Genomic DNA, 11,273 nt, shown 5'->3' with positions numbered 1-11,273 from the left:
CTCTCTGGTCATCTATCTCATCTGTGTGTGTTTATTCACACTTCTGTTTGGGAGGTTTTGCCTGCATATATATATATATATATATATATATGGCCCATCAACATTAACATATTTATTTATAGTCTTACGCTTTTCTTGCAGTAATTTTTAGTGTGTACCTTTTTTCGCACTCCATATTGTCCATGTAATTTCCCTTTCAGCATTTCTCTGTTTTTCCCCCTTTTCCTTCCCTTTCAGAAAGGACTGTGAATGGAAGGAAAATTATCACAATTACTCATATAATTGATTCGTCTTTGTAGCAAGTGAAGCTCTAGTAGCCTTTTTTTTCCATCAGATAAAATGGTTTCATTATAGGGGTTTTCATATTCCCTGACACAGGGCATCAGGAGAGGAGAGGAGAGGAGAGTAGCCGGTGAGGGCCTGGAGCCGAGCGGCTGGGCGCGTGCAGGAGACGCAGGCCGAACACGAAGGATCATTAAGGTCACAGTGGGGATAATTATCCCAGTGATGGAAAGAGCATCCAAGCACCTTTTTTTTCCCCCTCATGCCACAAATGCTCTGTCCCTGGCTTTTAGGCAAAAAAGAACTTTGTAATAAATGGAGCTTCCACCTACTACTTATACAAAAGAGAGAAGAGAGGAAGAGAGCGTGTGCTAGAGAGGGGTAGAAAGGTAGAGAGAGACATCAACATGACAATTTTCCATCATTAAGGCTAATGACAGGCTGGCTGAAGGGATCAAGGGGAAGAGAAAAGAGGGAGAGCATTCAGGTGTCGCTGAGGACTGACCTCTTTCTGTCTTTGTTCAAGGCTTTACCTCTTAACAAAGCCTGAAAAGGGCCATGCCACCGCAGCCCCCGCAGCTGAACATCTCGCACCATCCTCAGGCACAGCAAATTATTTAATTGGAAAATTTGCATGTTTCCTCATTTACGAGGCCATTAATTGGACAAAGAGATCCTTCTTTTTTGGCCATGCAATCAAACCTTGTTTTAATATGAATCAGAGTAAAGACAAAACAAATAGTTTAGCCAGTCATATTATAGTGTGTATTTTTCCCCAATGGTTCTGAGTTCTATCCCCAATCCCAGTTGGGTAAAATTGAGCCTAGGCCATAGCAACACTTAATACCAGACCAAATGGTTCAGCTTCACCGGGGAATGATTTTCATGGATTTTAATTTACTGCTTAGTTTGAAGATTTGATCACTGCCTGTCTCAGCCCTTTAGCCTGTGGACACAACAAGGAAATACGACAAGTGACAATTTCATAGCCATTTCATTTTGCCGTTGTTGATGCATTAAGTAGCCACCATCTATTGGGCCGGAATTTTTTACTAGCAGTCACACCTAACTCAGGTAATTGCTCATTTTGGAGAGCAATTTTCGGGCAGGTAGGAGGCTGGGCATGTTCCTCTGACTCCTGCTGCTATGATAATGGTAAAGGCTGCTGTGCTGTCACTGACATGTCTGTGGTGTGTACAGTGAGTGAGTGTGTGTAGCACAGGACAGACTCTGTTTACTCCGTGCTGGGTTTTCCTAACCCGCCTTGGATTCTCGGTTCAGGCCTGTAAGCGATAGATGGAGACCACAGAAGATTATTATAGGACATAGATAGGAGATTATTCTGATCACCTCTGTTGCCTGTAATTTTTTACTTTATCATACATTATCATCACTAAATCATTAAGTTTTCATTGAGAATCTGTCAACATGTCCACTTTTTTTATTTATTTTTAATGTTTAAGGTGGGCAAATATATATATATATATATATATATATATATATATATATATATATATATATATATATATATATATATATAATTATATTGTATTATATATTATATATTGTATAAATATATATTGACCGATTGTCATCTTAAATAATAGACATATATATATATATATATATATATATATATATATATATATATATATATATATATATATATATATATATAGATTATATTAGATATAAAGGATATATTAGATATTATAGGATTATATTAGATATAAATACACTGTCATACTTTTCCTTTTTAGGAGGTCTTCAGGAAAACAGGATACAGTCCCAAAATAAAAATGCAACTAAAACTTAACCATATTTTAGTTTTATTAAAACCAAATGAATTAATATTTAACATTGATCATCAATGGTTTTTCATTCTTAAATATTTGTTGCCACAAATAGGTTGTGCATAACAGCATGCAGTATAATAAACTGAATGCATATGCTCCTTTTGCTGGTATCACTTTTGAGCAGAAGCTCAGTGAGCGAAGAAAGTCTGTCTGGCACTGGGAGATGTCAATGTTAGTGTCTATTATTTGTGTGTGTGTGTGTGTGTGTGTGTGTGTGTGTGTGTGTGTGTGTGTGTGTGTGTGTGTGTGTGTGTGTGTGTGTGTGTTTCTGATCTGTTTCTGTTTGCAGGTGTGAACCACTGGCCGGGCCTGGAGACAATTATTCTTGTCTGCACTCCCAAAGGACCCATGAGGTAGGGCTTCCCTTCAACTCTCTCCCACTGTGGCCTGAGTGTGTGCAGCTGGGCAAGAGAACACAGCAGTGATGGGCCAAAGAGGCCCAGAGCTCTGCATTAATCTATCTCAATCTATTTGGCCTATGTATACACTACAGTTGTATAAATATTGACATATTTATTTAATAATTATTTGCTGAGATTTGATTTGCTTTAATTTGTTATAATGTGACAACTATTCATTTAAAAAGATATTTATATCTGACAAATATCAGGTACTTGCACTAGTTGATCTTTCAGTAGCATGTTTTATGTTGAGAAAGTGTCATTAATTTTATTTAGCTGGGGAAGAGAAGCTGGTCTCATGTGTTGCAATCGAAAATTAACAACTCAAATGGATATTATAAAAATATATTTCTGCACCACCTATAACTTATTTTAATTACTTTGTAAGCACATGTTCACAATCTATTTATAGACTAATGGCTAATTAAAATGAATTTTTTAAATATAAATTATTATAAAAACATACATAATAATACATACATAATTTATGCAAAACTCGTTTCAAATCTAAAAATAAAAGATTAACAGAAACAAGTTGGTTGTTCTATGCTTTTTTTTTTTTTTAACACATTCTAATTTTCAATACTCCAAAATCTAAGCAACATACATTTAACATGGTTTAATCATTCTCTATCGATTGGCAAATTGTGTTGCACTACACCTTTTCTTGTTCTCTCTGAGAAAGTGTTCTGAATCTAAATGAGCACCTCTACACTACCTCCTCTTTCTCTGTTTATCAGAGTTCACTGGAGCAGAAAATTGAAGGTATGCCCTGCTTAAACCATCCAATAGTGATAGAGTAAAACCTGGTCCAGTAAAGCACTATTCTATCCTGCATGGTTGATTAAATACACTGAATTTGGATCATTACATCTGATCAAATTTGGTCCCTTTTTAGGCTTCTTGCCACAGAGACAGGAATGGATCCATATTAGCAAGTGTGTAAATAAGGTGTAATTGCAAATCTCTGGCTAAATACCGGGCCACATGTCCAAACGGACAGACTGGCTGTTATTCACTCAGCTGAGCTGTTTATGTTAATGTGGAGTTAATGCTTTTTTAAACTGCAACACTTATGGGCAATTTATTTAATCCAAACATGTGAAGAAGTGCAATCCATTTGAGAGCTTTTCTTTATACCCACTATTTTTCATTATGTGTGTATGCCCAGTGTGTATCATCCTGTAATACTGCTCATATGTTTACAGTGATTTTTAAGTTTTCATAGTAACCTCAAGTTTAAATGAGTAACTTCATTTCAACAAAAGGGAAAGCAGTGTTATTTACATCAACATGATATTTATAAACACCGCACATAAAATTCAGAAATAATATACCAAGAGATTGTAAAGGGATTTCTCTCAATGAAAATGTACCAGTGTTAATATAAGCTTGTCCTTGTAGATACATGCTGTAGAATTTATCATCTCAGTCACATCTCAATTTTAGTGTGCATCTAGAAAAGATCATTTTTCCCCTTCACTTTTTATTAATGAAACAGATTTTAGGCAATGTGTCTATATATATTGTCCAGAGTGGTCTGTGGTTTTCAACCCAGTGTATTATGTCTGGCTCAAAATAAGAGATATGCATACTGATCAATTGCTTCTTATAGTTTGGTTGCAGTCCTTCTTACAGATGGTTTGAAATAATTATTGAAAATGACTTTCATTTTATTCTAACTTACTCGATTTCCCATACAATATGTGTAGCCTATAGTATCAAAAGGTACCATGCCGAGGTGAAATATATGATGTTCTTCCACTATTAGCCTCCTGTGGCTAAATCTAAGAAAGGTACCTGTAGAGAGTACCACCTCAGCAAAAAGTCTCTCACTACCGAAATTGCTTAGTTACTGTCTATATTAGTCAGGCACATTTTATCACATGGACATCTCACAGATCAGCCTAACCAAGGGGAGGAAGTGACTCTGCTTCATACTGAAGCAATTAAATCTCCCAGACAATCTTGTGCCACCAATAACAGAAACTAATCAGAGACTTTGACTTAAATTTACTCTGGCTCTCCAGTCGGAAGTCCCTTTACAGTCGGATCGAGTTCTACTGAAAGGACGGATGTCTGCGCTTGATTTCATGCCGGAGACGAGGCAATAACTCAACTGTCTGTTGCTGAAACCGAGTTTTGTCAGGGAGGTATTTCCTCATCTGAGAGTGGAGATAGTATTTGACTCTAACCTAGAACACCATTACCCCCCGACCAACACACACACACACACACACACACACACACAGGTCTATAAAGTACTGAATAGCAGGTGTTTAAAATATAACGTGGGGTTCTGCCTTTCTCTGAATGCTGGTTTGAACTTCCATCTCATGGTTTTTGTGTAGCGCTTTATTTTGAGCGTCTTTAGAAGAGTTGTGTCCTTGTAAACTCGATCACGTGGGTTTCCCCCCATATATAATAATTAATGAGACTCTGTTATGGTTTATTTTCTACAGAAATTATTTGGATAATTAAACTGCTTTCAAAGTCAAAGTCAACCTTAGGCATGATTTTTTTTCCTGCAGTCTAATAATGGCCTATGATTGATTCTCTGCTACTTGTACGATTTTCTTTTCTATTGCAAAGTCCTGCATCTGGATTGGATATTTGGTTATTATTGTTTATTTGCCATAAAACACACCATTGAGTAATAATTAGAGTTGCATTAATATTATATTAATATTAGAGTTGCATCAAACTTTGCAGGACAGAATATGTAAAGAAGAATGTACAGTTTATTTTTTAATAGATTATAAACTGTCAGCATGCGTCTTTTTATACCTGTATTTATATGTACTTTATAATTCTCATTCTAATTATATAGTGCCATTAAATGTTTTTTTGGGTGTTTTTCCTTTGCCTTTTAACTTTTATCTTTACATTGTTGTATGCTTACTTTTAGATCGTTATTTTTAATTGCTTTTCGTTTTGTTTCAAATAATATTATAGTCACGACTGCATATTTTCCTCTTTTGTTTGTACAAATGATCTTTAGCCGACATTTGTCACCTACAGTAAAATATGGTGCATATGCAGACTACACCTCAATTTCAGTCTTAGATCCCATAACCGAGTGCAATAATCACAGTTATCAGTCTGAGCCACGCTACACGCAAAAATCTTCCCTCAGCTCTGAATGATGATAATTGTTGGTTGTAATGCAGTTATTATTTTTTTTTGCCATTGATAAAAAAATCTTTGCGCGATAGTTTGTGAATGTAATTTCAAATACAAATTGCTTTAAATTGGACAATTTTCTGAGCCGATTTTGGGGGGGATATCACACAAAAAAAATTGCTGAATGTGACCGTCAGTACAGAGGACTACTGTGCGTGGCGCGTGCGTCGCTCTGCGTTGTCTCGCTCTTGCGCCCGGTGGGAATCTGAAAAGTAACGGAATTTGTGCCGCGTTTAATCGGGAATTCCGCGTTGAGATTTGGACGGAGTCATGACCGATGGTTCAACTGCAAGAGAATGACAATGAAAAGTAGAAAAGAAATAATGAAGCTGTGATCCGCTTTAACCAGAGAAGCAGCGCACCGGTATGACCGCCTTTCTTTTGTCACCTGTTTATTTCCAGATGCTCTAAAACCTTAATTGAAGTGAAGCAATCCTGGGTAGGATCATATGTTCATTGATCATACTATCGAATATTTGTATTTATAGATAGCTATATAATCATTTTTTCATGTTACAAACTTGACACGTTTGTTTGCTGGCGTGTTTAAATCTGCAGCTGGCCAGATGTGTTTGTATTAACCCTGTCGAGTGCGTCATATCAACCCCCCCCCAGTGAGTTCAGTCTAACTCGGACCTCCTGCAAAGTTTTCCAAATGATGCATGTCCTTTGTGAGTTAACCAGGTCTTTAGGGTTAGACATTACAAACTGACCTCTCAGCCTATAGAAAATAAAATCACTTACACCATGCTGAAGAAAACAAAAATGGGGATTTTAAATGGAGTAATCAGTTTTTTAGGTGTACAATGTTTGTAGTCTGTTGTTAATAAATTAAAATTTAATGTGAATTTTATCAGTTATTTTTTATATTGTTGCTTTAAAGATTAGCATTCATACGACAAAGTTGTTTGTATGTTTCCAAAAAAATCTTTATTATTACTATAGAGAAACACTTATTTCATCTATTCGTAATTTCTTAACATGGAGCCAATTGTCAGTTGCTTTTTGCACTTTTTCGATCTGCCTGATTTTCTCGAGGTCTTGGTGTTTTAAGGTCATGACCCAAGCCACCACCAGCTATAAATAGTGCCTAGTTATTTAACCTGTCACATTTAAATCAAACGGTGAAAGATGTCTACTGATGTGAAAAATGATGGCGGTAGTGGTGCAGGTCGCAGGGAAAACCTCAGCATTCATTCCTTCATTTGAAATCACTAAAAGAAAGAGTATTCGGTGCTGTGAGTACGAGTTTCTTTGCTAATTTAAATGCTATACTTCAACTCCAGACCGAAACTGATCTATTGAATATTCTATCTTTTAATAATGACACCGAAAAACTGTAATTATTTGGGCGCGATATTTTCCCTTTTGTAGAAATGTAGGATTTAAGCCCAGGTGCTTTTACGGACGCTTAGGGGTTCGGAGTGATTTGAATCTGCATGCCAGTGGAAGTGTTAAATATATGTCTAATTATGCGTATGAAAATTAAACAACAGTGTTATGCAAATTCAACTGGTTTCAGCTGTGGCTTCAGCACTTGAGACTAGCATTTAATCAAATGAAGCTAGTAATACATCTGTCCCTGAAACAATAAGGGCACAGACAAAAGCGAAACACCATTTTATTATTAATCATATTTCTGCAGTGCTTTCAGAGTAAAAAGTGTATTTTAAAACGTGTGTATTCATTGTTAGATTGCGATTTTAAGAATAATTTTAGTAATTGTTTGTAAAAAAAAAATCTACAATAACAATAATAATAATAATAATAATAATAATAATAATAATAATAATAATAATAATAGAGCCCAGATTTTAATGTAAACTGTTGTTGTTTTTTCTCTGTTTGGATTAGGCTAATTTGATTATTTATTCTGTTGGTTTTGTTCTTAAATTGAAATCTTATGTTTTTTTATTATTATTATTTAGCTGATTACAATCATATGAAGTTTACCAATAACTAAATTTACTCTCCATCAAAAAAGAGGAAATGCGATCATTAAACATGTGAATCAAAATATTACCAAAGCCTTATTGTTTAAATTCTTTATCTCTTTGGAACGTAAGAAAAACGAAAGATTAAAAAGCAACAACAACAAAAAAAAACAATAACATTATAGTGACCCACCCCTAAATAATTTTTTTAGCCTTAAACATTTGCCTCTTAGGTTTGTCTTATTTCTTGTGTTATCATATTCCTCGGACCTTACCCCGAGATCTCCAATCCCCGCCACTCTTGGAGCGGGCGGACCAATCAGAGAGCACCTTGGATAAATATTCATGATTCCCTGATTCAAACGTTTGAGCGAGTTTGTGTAGATCCGCCGCATCACACCTAGACTTTTCACCGAGACAAACTACATTTTCTTATGAATGGAAAGTGAAAAAATCAGTTGAGCTTAAATTGGGATCCATCCTTCACTGAGATAGAAGAAAACAAAAAAAAGGCAGGAGAAGCGAGATTCGCACTGAAGACATGACAATGACCACAATACCAGAGAGTCTAAACAGCCCCGTCTCAGGAAAGAGCGTTTTCATGGAATTTGGGCCACCAAGTCAACAAATGTCGCCTTCATCTATGTCTCACGGACATTATTCAATGCACTGTTTACATTCAGCCGGTCATCCTCAGCACGACAGCTCGTACAGTCCTGCTCCGTCTTTTCCCAGATCGCTGGCTTATCCATATGTCAACTCAGTCGGTAGCCATTCCTCAAGTCCATATCTCAGTAGCGTTCAGACTTACCAAAACAGCACGGCGTTAACGCAGACACGGTTAGAAGACGCAGGTAAGACATTTGATTTGTTGTTGTTTTTCTCCGCTCATCTCTTTTTAGAACGTGCCTTTGTTTTTTCAGCTCGCTGTGAGAATGCTGGACTGGAGTAGCCCAGATGTGTGGGTATTAGGCTTGGTAATTATTTATTGCGCAATGCTATAAACAATGTATGCAATTAACGCTAATTATACCTAAACTGCAGGCTGGAGCTAAAACTAGCACAGTGATGTGCGCCGCACTCCAAGCGTCTGTGAAGCTCCAACTCTGATCGCAAGCGCTTTCTCTTTCTCCTCTCGCAGCACCAGAGACGGAGAAAAGCACGGTGGTGGAAGGAGGAGAGGTTCGCTTCAACGGGAAGGGGAAAAAGATTCGCAAACCTCGGACCATATACTCGAGTCTCCAGCTGCAAGCGCTCAACCGGAGATTTCAGCAGACTCAGTATCTGGCGCTGCCGGAGAGAGCAGAACTGGCCGCATCTCTGGGGCTCACACAAACCCAGGTGAGAACGCGTTTTACAGAAACATTGATTTCATTCAATCTACCACTGGAACTGACTAAGCGCAAATTCAATTCTACTTTCACGCTTTAGTAAATATCAGTAAATATAATTAATATATTATTATTATTATGATTGTTATTATTATTATATGTCAAAACTTTAGCTCAGTTTCAAAAGCCATTGGAACACATGGACAATTTACATTATGGATTCTGAGCCTTTCTTTTTTTTTTTTTTTTTTGTTGCATGTGCAAATGTATTTATCTCGTTCATCTGCAACTAATAATATATTTAATTTGCAAAGTAACATTTCGTTCAACTGTTTGCGTTATTCGGAATTTATTAGAAACAAAAAATTATTGGTGATTTCTAACTTGTTTGTCGATTTAATATTTTGCAGGTCAAGATCTGGTTTCAGAACAAACGATCCAAGTTTAAGAAGTTAATGAAGCAAGGCGGAGGAACCATAGACACGAGCGCATTGGCCAGTGGCCGCGTACTGAGCGCCGGTTCGCCTTCCGTGGCGCCCGTATGGAACTCATCCGCCAGCGTTAAAACCTCCGTGGGCACACCGACCTCGTACATCCCGAGCTACACCTCCTGGTATCCCAGCACGCACCAGGACTCTATGCAACAGCCGCAGCTCATGTGAAGGCAGTGCTTAGCGGACCCCGCCCCTCTTCCTTTCGCGGAGGACCCGGATGAGGGGAGCACGCGACCCTGCCGCCCGGCTCTCCGGCCCTCAGCCCATACAGACTGCGATCACACACTGCGATCACACCGGAGCACACCGCAACAAGCACACCGACACACCGGCAACAACAGTCCGGAGGCCGAGACACTGAGAAGAAGCGTCTGCGGCGGAGGAACTAGTTTTCCTCCTTTTCTTTTCAAGAGCGGATCCCAGACACTTGGGTCAAATGAAGCTGCTCCTGATATTTCTTTTTTACCTTGACCTTTATTACTATGTGTAAAACATTCTATAAAACTGTAACAAGTGAAAAAAAAATCATAATTTTTCAGACTGGTATTTTATCCTGGAAAATGGAACAAACGCATTTATTTGGCATGATTTATCTAAAAGCAACAATCTGCCTTTTTTCATCCGTCAGCTGTTAATAATCAGACATACACAAAGCATATCTTACATAGACTATATTTTCTACAGAGAAAGGGGGAATGGGTTGTGCTGTACCAGGCATCTGGGCATTTGGAACAGTACAGAGTAAAATCATGCGAAGATCCCGGTTTTCCTGATTCCAAAGAGCAAATCTTTATAGTCTAACATAATTCCTTTTGACTGTGTGGAGCTTTTTTTTTGGTGTGTTTATTTAAAATAACTTATTTAGATTTTGTTTATGTCTGTTTGTGTTTATTTAAAAATGAATGTTCTTTAAAAGATATGGCTGCACTACAGTGAGCAACACTTCACTTTGATTTAGATTTTGAGAATTTGTTGTGCGTCCTTTAAAAGCATCCTCCTCGGATACAACGCGACAGAAGTGTTTAGAAATCATGTACAGAAAAAAAAGCCATTTTTTTTTCTTAGATTGTGCTGTTTATGATGTGAAAAGAATTTCGACCCGAGTATGATTATTACACATTCATGTGTTTAGCGTTCTACATGGCAAAAAAATAGTTTTCTATTGGTCAAATTAATTTATTGGTTTTTTGTTTGTTTGTTTTATGGATTCGTGTACAATGTGTAAACTCAGTAAAATTCACACTTTAAAAGAGATTTTACAATGTCGTCATTGCAACTTTTTTTTCGAGAAAGTTAACAGAAAGCGTCGCCTATGAACAATTGAAATATATATATATATATATATATATATATATATATATATATATATATATATATATATATATATATATATATATATATGTGTGTGTGTGTGTGTGTGTGTGTGTGTGTGTGTGTGTGTGCCTTGCAGGTCATCATTAATTGGGTTTTCCCGGATCAGGGTGATTTCTCTATTTTGTTTGTCTTTTCATTTCAAACTGAATCGCCGATTAATCGTGTGTTGGGTTCTGTAACACAGCAAATCCTTCGACAATAAGAGTGCTTGTTCCTTTTCTCTTTCGTTTAGCCGCTATAAGCTCCTTTCCGCTCTCGTGCCGCAGGAACAAACGCCGGGCGCGGGTGAATAGCACGCGTATGTGTTAAGTGAATAATTGAGTGCGAGACAGGTGCCTGCAGAAAAGAGCAGGGAACTGGGGGTGGGGGGCGGAGGGGTGCTGTCACGGTGTGGGGTGGGTGAAGGTCGGTGATGTCC

General features: G+C 37.3%; 1 protein-coding gene across 1 annotated transcript; it reads left to right on the top strand.

Annotated features, from left to right (window-relative positions):
- Positions 1-2,011: 2,011 nt before the first annotated feature.
- dlx1a (distal-less homeobox 1a) lies at positions 2,012-10,740 on the top strand. Its single transcript, XM_046845460.1, has 3 exons — positions 2,012-8,510; positions 8,798-8,997; positions 9,398-10,740. Exons 1-3 carry the CDS (start codon positions 8,198-8,200, stop codon positions 9,647-9,649), a joined length of 765 nt encoding a protein of 254 aa, XP_046701416.1. The 5' UTR covers positions 2,012-8,197; the 3' UTR covers positions 9,650-10,740.
- The last annotated feature ends 533 nt before the right edge of the window (positions 10,741-11,273 follow it).

Source organism: Silurus meridionalis, chromosome 3 (genome assembly GCF_014805685.1).
Source record: "Silurus meridionalis isolate SWU-2019-XX chromosome 3, ASM1480568v1, whole genome shotgun sequence".
NCBI classification, from domain to species: domain Eukaryota; kingdom Metazoa; phylum Chordata; class Actinopteri; order Siluriformes; family Siluridae; genus Silurus; species Silurus meridionalis.
The sequence above is the reverse complement of the archived record's forward strand: the minus strand, read 5'-3'. Positions and strand labels throughout refer to the sequence as shown.